The 21,363-nt window shown below is 42.1% G+C and overlaps 1 protein-coding gene across 2 annotated transcripts; it reads right to left on the bottom strand.

Annotated features, from left to right (window-relative positions):
* Window positions 1–42: 42 nt before the first annotated feature.
* On the bottom strand, window positions 43–19,092 carry SAG (S-antigen visual arrestin). 2 transcript variants are annotated; one of them, XM_069791909.1, is made up of 15 exons: window positions 18,998–19,092; window positions 16,480–16,634; window positions 15,834–15,894; window positions 15,700–15,744; window positions 15,234–15,427; window positions 13,962–14,021; window positions 12,742–12,809; window positions 12,411–12,546; window positions 11,967–12,051; window positions 10,664–10,736; window positions 9,601–9,738; window positions 9,210–9,287; window positions 8,288–8,311; window positions 1,873–7,896; window positions 43–1,206 (listed from the first exon to the last, which is right to left on the bottom strand). In XM_069791909.1, exons 2-14 carry the CDS (start codon window positions 16,576–16,578, stop codon window positions 7,797–7,799), a joined length of 1,161 nt encoding a protein of 386 aa, XP_069648010.1. In that variant the 5' UTR covers window positions 16,579–16,634; window positions 18,998–19,092; the 3' UTR covers window positions 43–1,206; window positions 1,873–7,796. The 2 variants fall into 2 exon arrangements, with proteins under 2 accessions (XP_069648010.1, XP_069648009.1); XM_069791908.1 differs by lacking the exon at window positions 18,998–19,092 and adding an exon at window positions 18,633–18,839.
* Window positions 19,093–21,363: the final 2,271 nt, after the last annotated feature.

Here is a 21,363-nt window from a genome sequence, read left to right as displayed (position 1 = left end):
GCCCTGCATTCAGACTTCCCAGGAGAATGTAAACCAGAGACATTGAAAAGCAAATTTAGAGCAAAAATGAACAAAAGAAAACACCAGCCATTTTACATGCAAAATGTAATTAGCTGATGCAACTCACTTCAGCCAAAATATAAGTAAGATTCAGGAAAGGATTAGACATTTACATGGATAAAGAGAATATCCAGATCAACAAGAGAGAACAAAGTTTGCAGAACACAATCTCATATCTTAAAGCATAAACCGACCTCTGGCAGATGGATGTTGGAAAAGGCTCCTCAGGGCAGGCTGCCCCATAATTTCCTCAATTTTACTGCACTGTCTTTTGAAGCACTGTTGCATACAGGAAACTAGATTAAATATAGGATCATCTGGACTAGCAGTTCTGTGTTTGGGGTTGTATATAGGGAGCTTTGTTAAGGAATTCATGGACAGTGCACATTTCTCATCTTTAATAACGTAGTTAATATTGCTAGAAAGCTAACATTGTATCTCAGCATTATAGCCACTGTGGAAGATGACTTAAAAGACATTTAATGGTACAGAAAGTGGATGTAAGCCACATGGGGACAGTGCAAGCACTGAGAACATTCACTAGATGAGTTTGGTAAAGCATATACACAAAAGCAACCAAAAGGAAATAAAATCAGTTTTGTACAGTCTGCTGAGAAACTTCAGTGGATCATCAAAGGCTGCAAGCCAGCCTTTCAGACTAGGACTTGGTTCACTAGCATTTCAAAGTCAGAGGCTCTTTGACATCGAGTAAGTCTAGGCAGGCTGCACAAACCATCATTTAAGCTCTGATCAGTGGTGATAGCAACCAATCTTTTTATTAGGTAGTCCTGAAAGCAGAAGTCATGGCATGGCAGCCTTCCTGTCCTCCTCCAATAGCTCAAGTAAGCATCAGGTTTTGAGTTTGCTACGTTCTTCTAGAGCCAAAACTTTTAATAAGCCATAGAGATCCATGATTTTGTGTCCACTGATCTCAGGGTTGATCCCTGAAAGACCATGCATGCACTGAGAACATGCAGTTTACTAGAAACCTAGGCCCTAGATTTCTAATTGATGCCAGACTACGTAGCTTCTCTGGCAGCTTGTTCTTCTAGTCACTCATCAGTTGAAGGCATATTCTTGTCTTCATCATCAAGCATATCTTTCAGCTGTTGACGAGCAAACTCCTCGAATACCAGCTCTGCTTCACTGCAATGGAAGAAACACAGGTCTTTCAAAATTATGTTAGCAATTTTTTTATACCAGCACACTAAAGTCAACATATAGGAGGAAAAGGAGAAGCCTGAGCAGACTCTAGTAATGTTTCCTTTGTCTTCAAAGGGATTTGGATCACATTCCCACAGGCATCATCTTCATTGGTGGTATTCTAGCTAGTATGAAAAGCAGTTGATTGAGCAAGTCAGGACACAAACTGAGGAGGTTTTCATCTGTACTGAATCATGTCCATTCCAGCTAAATATTTATCAGCTAGCTGAATAGTCTGCAGCCTGAAAGGGTCTTTGTCTAGAAATAAAACATGAAACTTTCATCCTTATTCCTTCTGTACTAAAAAAGAGACACATGGTCAAACCTATTGAGTTCCTGAAACTTAGAGCTACAGAGCATCAGCTGATCACAAACACATCCCTCCCTCCAACTGTGAGGCAAAACATGTTCTCTAAAACTAGTTTCATCACATGGTCAGTCATTGCTGTTCAACTGATAGCAGTAATTTGTGAAGCCACAGTAACTTACTTTGGCTTTAAGCTTGTACTCTGTGAACCCTGTGGATTTTTTTGTACAATTTTGAGGAGTCTTCCAAGAGTCAATGCACAACTGCAGCTAGAATGTGAAATATCATTAAAAGAAACTTACCCATTCTTCCCTGCAGTCGTCAGCATGTAGTAAAGGAGGAAAAAAGACACACCAAGTAGCTAGAACAGTGGATGCTAAAAGCAGCAAAAATTAATAAACTGACAGGACCACGTGACAAGCAGTAGGATTTACAGCAATACAAGGAGAATTCCAGAAAGTCTCAAAAAGTGCATACATGCACCTGATGAAGCAAAACTTCATCTCCCAAATGGAAAAGCACTCTAGCAACGTTGCCCAATGCATCAGAAGGGCTGAGAAACAAAGACAGATTTTCCCATTTATGCTTGCTAGCAGTCACAGCTGTGAGAGACATCTGTGCACACACTTCTACTCAGAGATGACAGTGCTTGCATGACATGATGTTAGTCTTAATTGGTCTGTCACTGTAATGTGAGTAGTCAGCTGATGAGAAGACAATGTTCTTGTTCAATAAACATGAAGGTATTAAAATCAAACAAGGTCAGAATACAGAAAGGCCTAGCTAGTCTCATTAGATAGTTTATGCACTTGAGGCAATACTCCTGATTTCATCCTTGCCTAAATATAATCCTGAGACCTTTGGCACTTTTGTTTCTTTAATGGGATCTTTGCTAACCACACTGTAACAAATCCTGCTTGCTAGCAGGATTCCTTGGAAGCTGTTTCAGCACAGCCTAAAATAAGCAGAACAGACTGTATTGCAGTGATTAAATGGGGACAGGGATTTTTTTTGTTCTCACAGTTACTTTAGCTTTAGCAAGTAACAGTTGCTTCACTGGCTAACTTCTCATGAGTTTAAGTCAGGGAGCAAAGCACACCTAGGCCATCGTTCTACAGAAGTTGTCAGGGATCTGGGATGCTTCAGTGACTGGGTAACTGGGTAACTCACTACCTGGAGAATTCCAACCCACAAAACACACTGAAAACAAGGGCAAGAAGTGGCAACTAGCACTGCTGGAAAAGTCAGCATTAAAAGTGTGCCAAATAGGGCCACTCTAGCCAAAATGCCTTAAAGGATGGATCATGAAAAGACATTAATGACGGTGTCTATCCAGACTCGGAAAGGATGGTTTCCTCTACTCACAGAAGTCAAGATGAAGTCTGGAGTCTCAGGGCATTCATGCTTGATTGGAATGGATTTAAAATTAAATATTTAGAACTTTAAAAATTTCCAACACATAAAGCATCGTTCTAATTTCATTTTTCCTCCAATTTTTATTCTTAAATAGTCTGCTCTTTTAACCCTCTTTGAAGTACATTCATTACTATGGGAACAGTGACATCAATGATGTGGGTGAAGCTGAGTGAGATAGCCACCAACGTGGTTTGAAGCAAATTTTACAAAATGGGTTGAGGGGGGAAAATAGGTATTGTTTCAGTTGGACATATACTTTACTGTCAGATAAGTGATCACTGAATCAATACATAGGTAGTGTGACAGTAGAGTAATGCTCATCACATATACCTCAGATGTAAGATTACATTCAAAGATGCACTACTTTACCTTCAGGCCACTATACTACATCCCATATGCTTGTTAAATGGCTACATTTGAACCCTAGCAGGAATTAGGCCCACTCCACATAGTTCTCTTGCTGTCCTGTGGCTTATTTGAAATTATAACATTGAAAAATTATCAGGAACCTGAAAATGAACTTTTTTTAACTAGCAGGCTAGCAATTGTTTTGAGGGTAGGGATGGGAGGGGGCTGTGTTCAAGGATCTGTGAGGCTCCAGAATGTCATCATACTCTCTGCAGAGGGTTTTCTGTAAGCTTTTATTATGCAGCCACAGAAACGATTCCATATAATTAAAGTTGTGGCATATGGTAATTTTCATTATAAGCTTGCTTTTAACCTCTCTTAACTTTGGGGGGGGGAAGTAGGCTGTGTTATTTTTCAAGACATTCAATCAAGTGCTTTAAAAATTCACTAATTTCTGAAAGTGACAATACCAATACAGGGCAGGTATAGCTTTGCTATTAAAGGGACAAAGCATTTATAGGTTTCTTGAAACCAGCCCTTTCATGCAAGTTTAACAAGGGAGCAGATAAATGACCATTTGTTGAACAACAGCCAAAACAAAAACCGGTGTCCAAGACACAGGCCCACCACAAAATGTAAAACATCAGGAGAAGGGCAGGAAAACCCCAGACCAAAGAACTCACGCTGAGACCACAGCCTTGAGAAAAACCCAGCAGGAGGCTTCTGGGCTAACTGCTGACCAGGAAAGGTCTTAGAAGCACAATGAGACACAGCCCAGTTTGAATCTATCTTTAAAAGAAACAGATCTCTATACATTTTTGTCAACAGACGGAAAAGACAGACTGCCAATGCGACAAGAGCTGCTTTGCCTAAAAATAACCACCTGTGAACCACATGGGTCCAAAAACAGTTGCAAAACCAGCACACATGAAACATGCAAATGCTGGCCTACAAGAAGTCCAACACAAGGAAGCTATAAATAAACATGGGAAAGGAAAGGTAGCAAGCCATTCCTTTTCTGTCTCCTCCAGGCACAGAAAAGAAAGATCAAGCAATCTGCAATAGCCATGCACTCCAACAGACCTGCTTTTTGCTGAACAATGCATGCCTCAGAGCTCGCTTACAGACAAATAAAAAGGGCAAAGCAATCTGCTGTGAAATAAAGCACACAGCAGTTGATCACCCTTGCGCCAGTCTGGCCCTAAAAAAAATTAAACTATGTTCTTCAGAAGCTTGTCTTTCTGAGGCTCTCTACACTCAAATCAGCCCTGCATGATTCAATATACTGACGCTACACATGTTATTTACTTTTGCCATAAATCACCTTGGCTAGAGAAGGGAAAAGGATATTGCCCCACTGCAAGGAATAAATCATAATACATGGCATTTTTTTAATCCCACTTTAGCTTTGACTCTGTAAGATGGTTGCTTTGACTTCTTTCCTTTTTCTCAGCTGTGTCCAGTCAAGTAAGCAGGGAGGTGCAATAGGCAAACTGGTTACTACTGACTCATCAGTAACAACAAAAGGGAACGGAAAAAGAAGATAAGGAGTGATCTCAAAATTCCCTGTGCGTGCACCCCTGCCTACACCCACTGCAGAGGCTGCCGAACAAGCCAACAAAGAAAAATTCCATCTTTTGGGGCCTTTGAGAGTCTAAACACTGTTTGTTGAAGCTCCATCTCTGCAATTAAGTCTTGATTTGCTTGATTCCAAGTTAGATGGTATGTCACTAATGAAACACATTTTATTTCTAAGAGTTTATGAACTAAGGTGGTAGAATAAAAATTTTAAAAGCATGAACTTGTAACTGTGAAGAGTGATTAGGCACAGTGCATGGAAAACTACCAGCCAATAAAGCCGGAAAGAGTTTTAGTTTACCAGCTTCATATGGGAGACTGTTTTATTCCCTGTAATGAGCTCAGACACCATATTCCGGAACAGTTTTCAAGTCAGCTATGCAGGCTTCAGAGGAATTTTCTGTTCTGTTACAGTATCTTTTTTTTAAGAGAAAGCATTTATTTCTCAAGTTAACCATTTGTAGGGCTCTCCCATGGGATAAGCTCCTGAAACTACCTGTATTTTTTTCAGTTTGTAAGAAACTCGCAATTTCCATCTGCACAAAATAAGTGAACCATAGCTGTCTTCTGACTGCGAGCTCCTAGAAGACTTTGATGTAGCAAACAATACGTGGGCTGTGCCTTTGGTAAGAGGGCGTGTTGGGGGAAGTGATCTGAGAAATATTGCAGTTCTCCATTTCCCTTGTAAAGTCTTCTGCCCACATCCTTTTGAGAATACTATATAAAGGAGTATATCAGCCATCCTTTGAAATGATCTTAGAAGGGAGAGCTGACCGACTTCCATTTTTTCCTCATATTACAAATGCTTCTACCAGAATAATCTGCCTGAAGCATAAGTAATAGAAAGGGGGTTGCAGCATTGTTAACACCAAAAAATATCATGTACAAGAATTCACACCATTCTAAAAATGTAACATTCTTTACAGTTGCCTAAGCCTTTGGACGATCCTTCTTTGAAGTTTTCAAGCTTTTCTCTGTACCCATGAAAGCTCCAGATTTTGCAACCCTGAGCTGCCCGACCAGCACCTCTGCCCTGCCAGGCTCCCCACCGACACTAGATGGCCCTCACCAGCCACTGCTCCTGGGGCCACTAGTGCCAGTCCCAGCACTTCACCAAGTTCCTGGGCAAGGGGATTGCTGCAGGCAAGTCTGAGGGAAATGCTTCAGTATGTACAAGCTACCAGAAGAGACAGAAGACCCTTGCCAAAGCAACTCTCCCACAGAGTCACCCATTTGCGATCATGATCAAGAGTGCAACAATGTCAAGTGTTGTGCTAGCAGAGCTTTGCTGGCCTGCAGCATGAAAGGGAAACCCACAGCATGAGCACAGCTATGCCAACAAAAGCATTTGCTTCACAGCAGCTTCACCAAGGTGATCCAACCTTATTAGTCCTATGCACCAACCCTGAGGACCCAATTTCCACCTCATAGGACAGCTAGAGGAAGCTTTGGGTTGCATGCTGCTGTGGGGTGTCCCACGCTACTCCTCAGTGACGTGGCTGTCTCCTTTGCAGCCACAGCAGAAAGGAGGCAAGAGGGGAATAGGCCTTGTGGATTTGTCCTGAAGGTCCTTCCTAGACTCACTGTGCTACTCTGATGGGGGTGTAATGTGCACAAAAAACTTCTATGAACATGTTCTATGTCTCTGCTAAGAGGCCGTGCTGGCACCGCTCACCACAGGGGTTTTCCCAGGGAACATGAGTTTCCTACAGTGCAATTCTTACAGGAGTGAAGAACCTTTACCCGCTCCAGCACATCCATAATTAGCAAACACTGATTCCCAACCAGAGCAACCGAGCATGGAGTCCATCTTCTCATCACTCACACTTAATTCCTCCAACAATTTCATACAATAAGGACTCAAGTCACCCCTTTCTAATGGTTCCAGCATAGAACAAAGCACCTGTCTTGGGATAACTCTTCTCACAGGTTCCACCATCATCCTCCAGTGGTCATGTTCTTAGGTAAGTTTGGGCCCAAAGAAAAAAGAAAGAAAGAAAAAGAAAAGCAGCGCAGAAGCAGCCATGGGTTTTTGTTTGAAGCCCATGCAACTCTGCCCAAATATAGAGGGCAGGACAAGACAACTCATCTGTAACAGCCCCAACATTGAAATGCTGGCATAATGTTTTGTGTTCAATAGCTGCTTCAGACACTGTACAGGAGCTTCTGATTTAGTGCAAGCACCTTGCAGTTTCTGTATGTTCACCATTAGAGAACAGAGTCAGCCAGGGCATGAGGAAGTGGGGGGAGAACACAGATGCTCAAGACAGCCTGCAGTTTTGGTATCTGATCCCAAGCCTCAACATGCCTGGGGAAGGCTAGCTCCTTACACTGCTTTGAAGTTCCCACACTTCCATATACTGACCTGACTCTGAAGAGACATTCCTCTCAGATACCCACTGAACATAAAGCCTACATCACAGACCATGGCCAATGCCACATCAACAGGGACTCTAAAATCATGAACAGTTTTATCACCTCTTAACTTCGCTTAAAAGTATTTTGCTTTTTACAATGCTTATGTGTCTTAGGTGTTTTCTGTGACAGATTCTTGTTTGCAATATTGGAATCTGGCTGGGAATTGCTGACAGCTTCATTCAGGACATTTTGCACAGTAGTTACAAGATTTAACTGTGCAGTGCTTCCTTAAGCCCCTGTGCTTTGAGTTGTGATTCCACAGATGAAAAATAAAAGGGGAACATGACCTATGTCCACCTTCTCCCATATTAGCATACCTCCTCCCTGTTATTTTGTGCCTTGAGACTGAGAGATATATATACATACATACAGAGCAGCCCCCATACTGGAGGCTTGTAGACTCTAAAGGCTTCCTGTAGAACAAATCACTGTAAGCCTTGCAATGGTAAGATTTCACCTGAGTCTGTTAACAAAGACAGGCAAAAACGAGGCATAACTGACCTGCTGTGTTCTTTTCCTCAGGTTTGGGGTGCATGAGACGAAACGGCAGCTCTGTGCCCACTTCACTTTGGGGAGAACAGAAAATGCATCAGATCCACAGTTCCGTTCACGCCTGGCTCAGTCCCCTTCCCACCTCAGGCCAACCCAAGCCCTGAACTCCAGTTTCACCCATTCTTTCATCTTTTTCTAATCATAATTTTCCCCTCAAAAGGAGTTAAACTCTGATTTCTCTAGAAATATCCCAGGCATGTCCACTTTAATAAACTGGGTTTGTTATGTCTTGAATATACTTGCATGTACATAAAACCAAAGATGTTTTTCCAATTGCTTCATTTTCACAGCTAAATGCACAGACTTCTATCAGCTTTAAGGAGGTGGGAAAGGGAACAGGAAAGAAGGTAAAAAGATGAATTAACAACTGTGACTGCATGGTCTGAAAAAGAAGATGACATTTACCTGGAGGTGAGGTCTCCCAGCATGCTAAAGAAGAAAACAAGGAGAAAAACACAAGCATATTTAGTGCCTTTCCATTCCAGTGCTCTACTGAATGCTGTTTTATTGGTGGACTATTGAAATCACCTTCCTCATATACTCTTCTCTACTTGTCACAAAGCATAACATCCAAATAAACTTATTTTTAAGAAAGGTAATTTTCATTTTTTATGTCCTTCCCATGGAGAAAGAGCCTAAGTTTTTGAAGTCCTGACCAAGCGTTGGGTATGGCTCCCTTTCTGAGAGCCACAGGGCAAGGGCAATCAGAGGACCACATAAGGCAGCAGTCATTTTATCACATTTTAGGCAAATCATTGACTCATTTTTATACTAGAAAGAAGGATAGATGAATGAAATGCAAATGTAAACAGTGACTGTCATCAACTGAGAGTTATTATCCTTGTCCTCTTTTGCACTGTATGCTGGGAACTAGCTCATGTTGATAACTTCAGCTTCTCCCAGAAAGCTGGCTCAGTACAGAACCTGAGCTACAGTATTTATGACTTTCAGGCAGATGCCTCTACCTTCTGCTCTGGGAGAACAAGAACGCCAACATAAAGGCTCACACAAAGTTTTGCTTCAGTTCTCATAAAATAAGTTATGGCTTTGAAACAAAAAATGGCAATGCAAACCAGAGGTTCATACTTCAGCCATAAAGTCATATAGTATCTAAGGAAGGTAATCCAACCCCTCTGACTCAGGACAATTTCTTTGGATTGGCCAAGATTGATTTCCAGGCAGTTTATGCTTTAGAGGGAGCCTGATGTCCTACAACACGTGCCCTTTCTCTTGGGGTGGACTGTCCTGCCCTCTCTCCACTCGTCAATGAAACACACATTCCCCTCTCAATTCTACACAGATGTAGCAAAAAGTCTGTTACTCTTACCCTGGAACAGTAAGCTTCACTTTGACCTTGTAGGAAACCAGAATCCCCATCACTGTCTTGTCTATTCCATCCTTAATACTACAAGAGAAAAGAGACAGCAGTGTTAGATGGTGCAGCAACATAGCAACAATATATGGCTGGAGCAAGAACTAGGTGAACATCTATTCTCCTGAAAGTGATAGAGCAGACAAGCCTCAGGGACAGCTAATACCTCTCCAGATCCATGATTATTATTTACCCTGAACGAATATGATAGGTTAAGTAATGCAACTTAGATGTACCCATCTGGACACACACTTAAAGGTACAAACTCCTGACAGAAATATCTCCTCCATTGTCCCCTCTTCTTTATAACCCTCCACCACCTGGAATCATTTAAAACTCTACTCACATAGTACTAGAAGCCAAGTTGGTGTCCTCATCCTTTAGCTTTCCATCCAGAGCTATTTCCCGTGTCTGCCGGTTATTTGCTAGCAAGGGCAAAAGTGTCAGTGTCTTGGTTAGGCTGCTGTTTGGCTGCACCTTTTCCCTGAAAATAAGAAACAGGTGAGGAGGAAAATGATACACTCTGATTTGTGTTACACACCCAACCAAGAGAATTTCAAAACAGATTACAAAGCTGTCCAAAAGGAGTGGAATTTATCTGTCCAAATTTAGTTGTCTACAATGCAGATGTCTACATCTAAACTAGTCAAAAAATTCCCTTTATAATCAGCAGAGAGGAACAAGCACTTGCAGAAAATGATTTATTTCACATTAAGGCAGACTTCCAAAGTAGGTCAAAACTATGCTGCAGACTTCCAAAATGAATCCTAGTTGAGAAGACCAATACTCAATGGGAAACATGTCCCTAAGCTACAGAGCAAAACACCAGAAAAATATAAAGTGTCTGGGTGTGTCCAAACCTGCTCACAAAGCAAACTTCAACACTGCACTGCCAATGCCGCGCAGGGCAAAAGAGCAACTGGTTCTCCACAATGTCAAGAGGCTCAAGCTTTTCATGGGCTTTCTAAGGCCAGAAGAAACCAAATGAAATGGTGTGAAAAAGACTGACCTCAAGCTAGAGCATCCATGATTTCCACTCAAACAGCAGCACCTTTCAGAAAAGTCTTGCATCTTTATTTAAAGATTTCAAGCAACAGGGAGCCTTCCACAGCCCCTACTAAGTTTTTCTAGTAGGTAATTACTCTTCAAACTTCTTCTGCAACCTCCTCACTCTCTGAAAAAAGGTGCAGGGTCCCTGCTGGCTATGCAAAAAGGAGAGACCAGCTGCATCCAGAGAGTACAGGTGGTGCGGGACACACGGACACACACGTGAGGTAAGAAGAGAGGATAAAGCACTGTAACAGCAGGCAACTGCCAGACTATAGCTAGGAGTACCTCCCATTACTGAGGAGGAGGGTAACTAAAAGGGCGTGAAGGAGCAAGAAGGGATAAGCAGAGCATTCACTCACTGTGCTTCCTCAGCAGCTACCACTTTTGTATAGTAGTCACTGGAGTACAAAACCACATTGGCAACCTGTTCCACTGAGTGAGAAAGGAGAAAGCAGACAATCAGTTGTGCATACACATCAGAAACATGGCTGCCCCCCGAGTCTCAGGAATGGAAGACATGAGGACAGCAGGAAAACCCATCCATTTAGAGCCTGAAGGGACCACCAGGTCAGACAGCCTGGCGTGGATAGAGACCAACAGCACACAAATGGCCAAAGTCTATCTTCCCAGAAAGGCACCCAGCCTTGATTTGGAGACGACAAAAAATCAGTAACCCACAGTTTCCCTTGTGAGCTTGCTCTTTCCATTATAAAGATCTCCCTCTTTCTTCTCTAAGCATGTCCACTTTTATCTCTGGTCACTGGTATCTCCTGCATATCTATAGCCCATGCATTTGCATTCAGGAGACACCATCATCAAGCAGACTGCAGTCAAGAGCCTGTGATAATAAATGGCATATATTCTCCAATCAAACACCAAAACATAAGGTAATTCTGACTGAAACCCTGATGAGGAGAGAATCTGGGGACCAAGGTCTTTTTAAGCCTGACAGAAGTATGTCAGCCTAAAAATATTTGGGAATCACTAGACAGTACATCCAAGACCAGCACTGAATTGGCCTTCTCTGCCATAAAGTTTTGTATAAACCTCAGAAATTTTGTTCCACCTCTGCCTTCTCTTCTCTTTCTCATCCTTGCTCTCTCAAAGTATCTTCCACATGAAAAAAACATGTGGTGTCACAAATAAACGCACAGTACTGAAACACCTCGAAACTCAGCCCCTGCCCTCGGCTTCCTGAGGAGGAATTACACCATTCCTGGCAAAGCGGCTGTTTCTCACATCACCAGATGTTTCTGAAACCCCAAGCAAAGTTGTATGCAACCTAGGCATATTCACAGTCAGCAAGAGCATCACATTAACAGGGAAGCCCTTCCCACTGGCCTCCCAAAAGACGCGAATTTTTTCCCCACAGCATCTGCCTTGCCCCTGCAGGTGCCAGACCCTTTCTCTTTACTAGAGGAGACATACTGGTGCCTGAAATTAAGCCATGAGAGTAACCATGAGAGTCAGGAAAAAAGCTGCAGTGTTTCACTTGATTAACAGCAAAGAAACAGCAGCAGACAAGGTGGAGGAATAAACTCCTGACTTGTCCCAAACTCCCTACTTAAGCTGTTGCAAGCACTAAATTCTGGCTCTCTTTCAGTCCTCTCACCATTCAGTCATCTTGCCCTCAAAGAATCCCAAGCAACAGTAAAAACGTACCTTGGACTTTGATCTTCTTCACTGTTTTCTCCGTGCTGTTGTTGACAATGATAGTGACTGGAATGGGCTCACCATGGTAGTACACCTAGAAGGAATCTGATGCTCAGAAATCCAGCCAGGAGGCTTCTCCCAAGCCCTAAACCCCTCTAGTCCCCCTAGACTAAATCTCCTCACAGAGGCCAGACAACACAAGGTGACCTTGCCCCGTGATTCATGACCCTTCCTTCAATGATTTATTTAGCCTCAAATGCATCTGGTAATGGGGTCTCATCCTCCCCTAACAGTAGCTACTGACAAAAATTACATTAGAGCCCTTGAGTGCTATGACAAGTCAGTCTCAGCTGGGACTATCTGAGTAACACAGGAAGTAGCTGCTTTTGGCAGCAAAATGCATATTGACATGCCAATACTATGATGTCCACAGCCCTGGGGCAAACTCCTCACCTCTTTACTGAGGCAAGCTTTCAAGTGTAACGGCTTGTTGGACATGAAGAACTGCCAGGTGGTCTCCGCACAAGGTTGGGGTCCTGGCTTTTCTGGAGCATATTGCACCTTACGGATCAGCAGACGTGCAGAGTTCCTGGGAAGCAGCAGAGGACAACATGGTGGTACTTTGTGCTTGGCAGAGGCAGGACTTCTGCATTCATGTGTGCTTACACCCAAGAAGTCCACTGACAAGTGGGGCAAAGCTGAACAAGCAACCAAGGTGCATTACTTGACCACCCACCCCCTTTAGGAAGGGCAAAGCTGAAGACAGACACACATGTTCTGTTACCTCTTATGAATTCTCTCTTCCACATTGTCTGTTGAGAAAGCTTTCACCTCAAAGTCCACCCCACAGCTCTGCCAAAGAGAGGACAGCTGTGAAACCAGTGTCAGAAACCAAGAACATCTGCAGATGTTTAAATATCTTTCTGTACACCAGAAACTGGCAGACTCCTGCCAACTGCAAATTATTCTGGCTTCCTACCATTGTAATAGAGATCCCTGCCAACTGGTGTGGCAGCATCCACCTGTTCCATGCTGCTTCTGATAAACGAGGCTTAATTCCCAGCCTTTGACAGATGACATCCCTACTCCTAAAAGGCTTTCTATAAGAGCAGTGCTGTAGAAGTCACAGCGTGCTACAGATTATAAGACTGACCAGCCTGCAAGGCTGTCCAGTCCACCTTAGGTTTCTGAACTGAATTTCTGAATTGGCTTTGTAATGCCAATGCCTGACTCAGGGTCAACCTTCTTTCCCAACATCTAAGGAGTGGGAGTGATCAGGCCAAGCTGACCTTTGCTTTAACAGGTTTATACCACCATGGGACATCTGTGTGAGTCCAAGATAACTCTACAGGGCAATATGGGAATTTTTGCTAGAATATCATTCCTTAGCAGAAAACACAGCTTATCCTTGTTGCATTGGATTCTACAACCTGCATCCCACCTTGCCCAGCTGTTAGTCTAGCTCTGCTGTTCAGAGAAGCATCTAGTTAAGTATAAAAAGAATATTTTAAATGGTGTCAGAAACCTTGCAGAACATCTCATCTGGTGAATTTTATTCCAGGGGTTTTGTTTACACACATGTGCAAGCCAGCCCTCCTCTGCGTTTGTTTTAATTCAGAAGCAGGTCTTAACACATGCTATTTATAGCGATCTATGAGATTTTAGGCACTCAGTCTCCTTTTCTCTCATGTAGCCTAACAGCTGCAATCATTTTATGTGCAGCCAACCCATAAATCATGTGGTACCCTTAAGGAAACTACAAGTATTGCAGATTTAGTAGTCTTGCTGCTATTTGACTAGATTCCCTTTCTTATTCTGAGGACAAATTCCAACACTGTGACACACACTTGTAGCTCTTAAGTCGGGTTCCTGACATTTGTGGCATAGCACAGTAAAATCCAGTATCACCTTACTCTACTCTCAAGGTAGCCAAATAAATTCACATGACTTTTTCCATCTGACTTTCCGCAAGCATGATAAGCACAAGTGTCCCGTTGGTCTCACCTTATCAACATCACGAGGTGCAGGCTGCAGACAGACTGAACAAGGCAGGTAATCTGGAAACTGTGGGAGGAAGAAGAGAAAAATACCCCAAAGCAATTTTACTCAGATACCCTAGTTAACACATTGCTCACAAAAGGTACAAAGCAGTCCTGAAGACAACAGGTCACTGGCTGTAATGCTGTAACCCTTTGAAGTTCTGGCTAAGATAGAGGCCTTAATATACTGAGCCTTATCTTGCCTTGTATGAAGTACTTCTGATCCAAAAATATTTTAATAGCTAAGGGGGCCGGCAGGGAGGGGATGGGGAAGAGAGAGAGGGAAAACGTAAAAAAAGTCCAGGCACATGAAGCACCTGCTATAAAAATCAAACAGAGCCCTAGAGGCACCACTTGCAACAACTGTCTCCTCATCCAAGATAATAAATACAGATCACAGCTGCATTACTCACTGTTCACATAGGCTTGAAGTTTGAGCAAAGCGTCTCTGTGTCAGAAACACAACTAAGGCCACAAAGGCGAGCCAGCCACCAGCCAGTATCCATTCGCTCCTGGCCTGGGCAGGGCCAGGCACTCCAGACATCAACGGGGAAGGCTGCAGAGTAGCTCATGGTGAGCAAGTGCTAACACCCCATTAGAGACTCCAGCAGTTTGAAGATCACTAGACTGTATCTGAGTGGTTAATAACATTATGGCAGGTACTAGCTCATTTAGCAGAATCATTCAAAGACTTATTTGTTGCTATATCAGAGCATGCGGTTTTCAAACCTGGATCTTCCTAGGGAATGCAAAGGCAGACATGTCACTGACAGTACTGGAAGCATATCCTGTCAGAATCAGAATTTGGCAATGAGCCAAATTATTTGTTGACAACATCTGGTAAAGAGCTTTGCATCTGCTTGTTTGATCCATAAAATTTTTAAAGAGAAAGGATTTGGCACTTCCTCTGTGAGCACTGGGACAATGGTATAAAGTATTCCAGTCCCTCAGGAATGGGGAAGACAAGGATATATGGGGCTGTTGCTAGCATAAAGCCATTGCATGTTTCCTTGCCTTTTCAAGGAAAGCACTTTTCACATGCAGTTAGAATCTTCTTGCTCTTTACTTAGGATGGTAAGAAAAAAAAATTGGTACATTGCCTATCACTCAAAATTGGAACTTTACATAATATAAATTCACTATTAATCTCTGTCTGCAGTCCATCACCGAGTCATCTCAGCAGCCTGGTAATGACAGGTAAGGAGAAGAGGGTCAGAGGTTTTTATGAGATACTTACTGTAAAGAAAAAGGGATAAGCATTTTTCCCCAGCTTCTTTAGCAGAGATTCCTGCAAGTGGGAGAGAGACTCTAGCTTGTCAGCAGGTGGGTACACTTGGACCCTAGAGAAGAACAGGTCCCGTCGGAAGGTGAGGCCAATCACATCAATGTCTTCCTGGCCATACCGAAAAGCACAGGTCAGGGACACATACACTGGAAAGAAGCACATAACAGGTAAGGCATGCAGCAGGCTAACAATGCAGCTAGGGTGGGATGTGAAATAGAGTCAGGGAAACCCACTTCAACACTGTTGTATAACCCAGTAAGTATTCATATCGTATATAAGAACATACATTACTTGAAGCCAATTCAGTGGGGAAGAGAGTTACATTTGTACCCTTAAAACAATAAAAAGTTTCTATCTCAGCATCTCACTTCAAAAGAGGACTAAATCTCTGAAACACGTGTTGCATAAACCCTCAAACCTTTTTTCCCCTTGATAATTGCAGGATCCACCAATACAACACCATCTGAAAGAAAGGAAAAAATAAAAAAGATTAACAGAGGATAATCAGGGTTGAGAGAGCAGGAAGGGCAGCACAAATCCTTGTGGACTTACCTACAGGTTCCACATTCCCTATGTTGTCAATGAAGTCCCGCTTTCCCAGGTAGATAGTCAGCTGTAGGGAGATGACAGCCATGGTTGAACTACAAAGCGTTGCTGGTTGTATGTTGGGGACACACACATACACAACAGAGAGCTACAAGTCTTGTAGATATCAGAACAATTCAATTTTAAATGGAACATTTATTTTTTTTCCAGCAAACATGCAATCCCCACCAGACTCAAGAGGATTATTCACATGCTTCAGGACATCAGAATTGAGGACCTGATGTAGACCAACTCCCAGAAGTACAACATAAATATTTGTGCATAGGACAAAGAACTAGAGATTCAAAGATTTTTGGTGCCATCAGGTTGGAAAGACAATGAATCGGCTCTGTTTTAAACATTTACCAGCAGGAATACAACCCAGGAGGAGTGAGAAGCAAGTTGCCTTCCTCTTGTATTATAACATACAAGAAGCTTGCCCTATAAACTCTTTTTACATCATCTCCTCAAACTTAGTGCCAAATACAGTTCATGGTCCTTCTTCAGAAAAAAAAAAAAAAAAGAACGGGACCGGAAAGAGCTTTCTAGTAAGTCTCCAGTCTGACTACAAGTAAAACTCATACCTATGTAAAGCCATTATTATGGTACTTACAGCTTTGTCACGGGTGCTTTTTTTGAAGACAACTTGTTTATGAGGAGAACTAGCATTCTTCCCACTCGTCCCCGTTTTTTGAGACTCAGGGCAACTCATGGTCAAAGATGGGTATGTGACTGTGGGTGAATGAAGCTTTTCTGCCCCAAAATGTCCTGGGAAAGATGTCAGAAAAAAATAGGTGGATGAGATAAAAGCAGAATTATACTTGGTGGGGTAAAGCACTCTATTCCCATGTATAGTTTATCAAAGACTATTTCAATAGATACTTGGGTGCAGCACAGAAGGTGGGTTTCTTTTCATTTTAGCAGTTCCTCATTTAAAAAAACCAACATCTATTTAAAAACAGCTCTTCAGAAACATTACAAAAGACCAAGAACTCATTTTTAATTCATATTAAAAATTTAGTAGACTAATAGAAAAATCTGGAGGGGAAGGGATAGCTTGGTCTTTGCAGATCTTTGTAGAGAGTACTTCGTGAAGAAATCTATAAGAGTACAGATAAAGATAATCTGATAAAGACAAGGTACTTAGATTTTCAAAAGGTACCTCAAGATTTGTCTTCAGAAGCTCTAAATCGTCATAAGAAGGAAGGTCATTTCACTCATTAATAATGGGATAAAATATAGAAATAAAGAATATCAATACATATGGGTTTTGGCTACTTTCAGGGTTTGGATTGCTTTGGGGGTTTTGTTTGGTTTTATTTTGTTTGGGTTTTTTTTACCATTGCAAGTATACAACAGCGCAGTGCCATCTGTCCTGGGACATTTGCTATTGAGCATATCCTGGAATGAATGGAAAGAAGCCTAGATAAGGAGCGAAAAGCCTGCCCACAGACACAAAGCTATTCTGGATTCCCAAAAATAAAGCTATGTTAAGCTGGAGGAGTGCTTCATGATGCAGACTGGATAGGTGATGAAATACCGTATATTCTATAATGGTAAGTGAAAAGTATTGCACTCAAACACAACTATAGTCTGACATGCACAGTTATAGTTGGTATTGCTTTGGAAAAATGTCTTGACATAAGTAAAGAAGTTATTAGGAAATAAATCAAGAACACAACAGAGAATGCCATTTATGCCATTTCAGAACCCCTCACATATCCACAACTTGGATACAGCACACTCAGTCTAAGACCTACAAAGGTGGTATGTATTGGTACGAGTCAGACCAAACCCAAAAGGAGAACTCATTGGTCCTACTGTATTTTCCTAAATTAGAACCAAATGCAACCCATTACTTGCAGGGTATCGCTGAACTCAAAACAGAATGGACTTTAAGAACGTAACAGTCCAGCTACCTGTCCAGAAAGGTAACATGTATAACCAGAGGTAAGGAACAGATTGTACCCAACGAAAAACCAGACAGAGTAAGATTCTTCAGGGGGAAAAAAAAAAAAAAAAAAGAAAAAAAAAAGACACAAGAGATATCCAGAGAGATGTCCAGAAAACCTCAGTGGCACAAAGCAGAGAGATTAGTTTTTCGCTTTGTCATAAGATAGCAGCATCCACTTAAGTGATCAGACAGCAAATTGAAAATAAAGGGAAGCACCTCCCCACATGACACAAGATGCAAGAGTACAGTAGGTTGCTGCAGAAGGCTCTGGAAATCACCAGTACAGATTGATTCACAGGATTAGATGCGTTCACAGGGAAAAGGCTTTTGGCAGATGTTGGACAGGACGATCCAGGTGCAACCTTAACCCTGTAAGACTCTGAAGCTGAGGAGCAGCATCAGGAAAGGACAATGCTACACATGCCCTATTCTTACACTTCTCCCTATTGGACCTGCGTGAATGAATATACTGTGTTAGACAGACCATTGGTCTGACACTGTATGACCATCCTTGCAGTTTGCTTCTATTCTATTTTTCTGCTTGCTTTCCCATTTTGAAACTGTTTCAAGAGTAGAAACAGTTTCTAGGGCCTATTTGGACACAACAAACTGTAGAAAAAGGAAATGCTTCCCTTAGAAAGCTGGAAAAAATGTAAGGTAGAGATTACAGACAGACTTTACACATATTAAGAATTTCTATGTTTATGAAGTATAGGTAGGTTTTCCAAGTCCAGAATAGTATTTGCTGCTGAACAGATACCCTAATCATGCTGTAGACGCAAATAAACAAACCAGCAAATAACATTAAATACCTTGCTGTGTTCCAAATGCCACAGGAGCTGCGACGGGACAAAGATGTGAACTGCTAAACTACTGAAGAAAGATGAATTCTCCACGCAGCTGTGCCCTATGCTTCTTCGCATCTACCAGAGGAAATCACTAACCTCTTAGCAAACAAGGAAGACAATTTGTAGGGGATCTGAAAGCACGTCTCTAGTTGCGTCCATCCAGGATTTCAAGAATTAATCCCACTCCAAGAGCAAATATTGTACCTGGGCTAAGATTCAACTGGAAAGTGGTTAAGTCAGCAACATAAAGCATTACATAAGGAAGCTCAGATCGTCAATGAAGAGGTCTACAATGTCATGTTCACATGCTTCGTAGACTACAGACCTACATAGAACAGGATGGTTACTGAAAGCGGCTTTATTCTAAAGCTCTTTCTCTATCTTCTCCTTCCCAGGGTTGCAAGCCATCCAGCCTGATAAGAAGCTGAACAGACAAGAGCCATTTATGTAAAAGGGAGTTTATAAAACACCAAACCAAGTCTCTATAGAGGTCATTATGGAGGACTGTGAAACATTGAGAACCATGTATTATTCTCATAATCACTAAGCAGTTTATCTATTATTGCTCCACCAACATCCCATTGGCATGCTGATCCAAAACAGCATGTTGCTAGCTAGTACACCTCCCCTCGTTAATTTAGTGAAGCACAAGATCCAAGATGTAAGATACAAGAACACAGATTTCAGTCAATTTAGCTTTTCTGTTCATGAATGTCCCAAGAACAGCCCCGCCCCCCCCCCCCCCCCCCCGCCAAGAATTTGGTCTTGATATTATGCACAATGTGTGTAATTTTTGGCTTGCAAGCTGCATAAACAGCTATAGCTTTCCTCTGGGCTGCATCTGTTAGTTTGATTAGAAAGAGCACATGATATCCTCTCCACTTGCCAGTCTGAACAACACCCTCCATCTCAGGCAATGTTGCAGTTGCAAATCAAGCTTGCTTTTTGCAAACAATCACCAACATTTGCCTGAATATAGTGGCCTGAGTACACAGATTATTCCAAAAAATGAACACAGAACCAGTGATCCTCAGCTCTTTCAGTGTTTTCCAAATTCCAGCAACATTTTATTAACTAGAGGTGGATTATTTGGAGAGCTTAATCACTACTCTGTTTAATCAACTCTGGCAAATACAAACTAGGCAGTCCTAAAACATGGAAATCCACATGTGCCCATGTTGCTGAAGGAAAGCCAGGTACTGGTTATAGGAAGTAGGGAAGAGACCCCAGAAATTAACCCACAAAATCAACATGTTCTATTCAGTCACACAAGTGCAAAAGCAAAAAGGAGAGAGCTGGTTTTCTTAAGAGTTTGTGCTGCTGCCACTGCAGGATTATTAGTCCTTCAGAAGAGGAATGAGCATTCCTGTTATACCTGCTACTCCTGAGAGCCCAGGAGGTGTGGGTACATGGCACTATTGCAAACATCTCCAGGGGAGCTGGGAAGCAGCTTCTCCGTAACACATGCTTCCTAATGTACCCTTATGTCCGGAGAAAGATGCCCACCCACACCCTCCCTAAACTGCTTGAAGGGCAACTCCAACTTTAGCAGAGAAACAGTGCAACAGCCACCTCTGCACAGCAGGTACCTTTGTTTTCTTTTCTTCCCTCTGCAGGTTGAAGCAGTAAAGGAGGCATAGCATAAACTATGACCTATATTTTGCTATAAACCATAGCAAAAAAAAAAAAGCTAAAATTGGTCACCAGAATTTCCTACATACCTTGGTCCTGAGGAATTTTAATCCAAAATACTTAAGGTCTTAGCTAGCTAGCCATTGTCCTCGAGTATTATTAACCTACTTCACAACAGCATCAACAGGCAAAACAAAGCCCTTCGTGTAAGGTCTGTGTCCGTGTTGTAGAAAAACACAAGTATAGCAGCCTAAATTATAAACATCATAAACCTATTCTGATCCTCCTCAGCAGAGCCTGCAGAGTTTTTATTATGTTAATCTCCCACTAATCTTTCAGCATGCTGACTTGCCATTTAGTGATCTGCTTTTCCGCAGTAGCCAAGGTCACCTGGACTCTTGGTAGGTGCCTTTTACAAGAAGGACCTTCCGCCACAGCAACAGGCAGAAGAAAAAGTATCTTGCCTTTAGAAATGCTTCAGAATGCCAACGTGAATCTTTTCTTTTTTGCTACAGTTCTCACTTCCAAGAGCTGCACAGAAGGCTTTTCTTATGAGAACAGGATGGCAGTCAGTGATGGCTCTTAGTTATGTATGAAATTTGTACATTAAACAGCTGAAGGCTTTGCTTCCTTACTCTGAAGTAGGAACCAGAGCATTATCTTTGACAAGGTTTTTGTGTTTTTTAAAGAGACATGCAACTCTTATTACTGGCTTAAAAACTTAATAGGTAGCAGTCAAAGCATCACAGCAGAAAAAGCCTTCTATTTTCAGCAGTGTCTGAAATACAGATACCAATTTCCTCAATTCAGTAATTTATCCAAAACATCCAAGAATACATCAACCTTTCAAGGACAGAGGCACTTGTTCAATGTGGTAAGGCTTCCTTCAGTCTCAAGGCAGTATTCTTGAGACAGGGCAAGACCAGGTTGTATCTGTGGGATGTCCACCTTCAAGCTAAGAGCATTATCCTCTTTCCTGTTCAACGCCAAATCCCACAATGCGGCTGAACAGAAATCCACAATTCATCAGGAAAACACAGCACAGAAAAACACATTTCAGGTT

This window comes from Haliaeetus albicilla, chromosome 9 (assembly GCF_947461875.1).
Source record: "Haliaeetus albicilla chromosome 9, bHalAlb1.1, whole genome shotgun sequence".
NCBI classification, from domain to species: Eukaryota; Metazoa; Chordata; class Aves; order Accipitriformes; family Accipitridae; genus Haliaeetus; species Haliaeetus albicilla.
Note: the sequence above shows the minus strand (reverse complement) of the source record. Positions and strands in the feature narration are given on the sequence as shown.

Bases quoted from the DNA above. Each gene is read 5' to 3' on its own strand.
- SAG (XM_069791909.1), bottom strand. From the start codon at position 16,578: ATGAGTTGCCCTGAGTCTCAAAAAACGGGGACGAGTGGGAAGAATGCT. The intron at 15,895-16,479 runs GTAAGTACCATA...ATCTCCCTACAG, and splicing joins AAAGCACCCGTGACAAAGCT to CTGACTATCTACCTGGGAAA. The intron at 8,312-9,209 runs GTAAGAGTAACA...TTTCTTCTTTAG, and splicing joins GTGAAGCTTACTGTTCCAGG to CATGCTGGGAGACCTCACCT.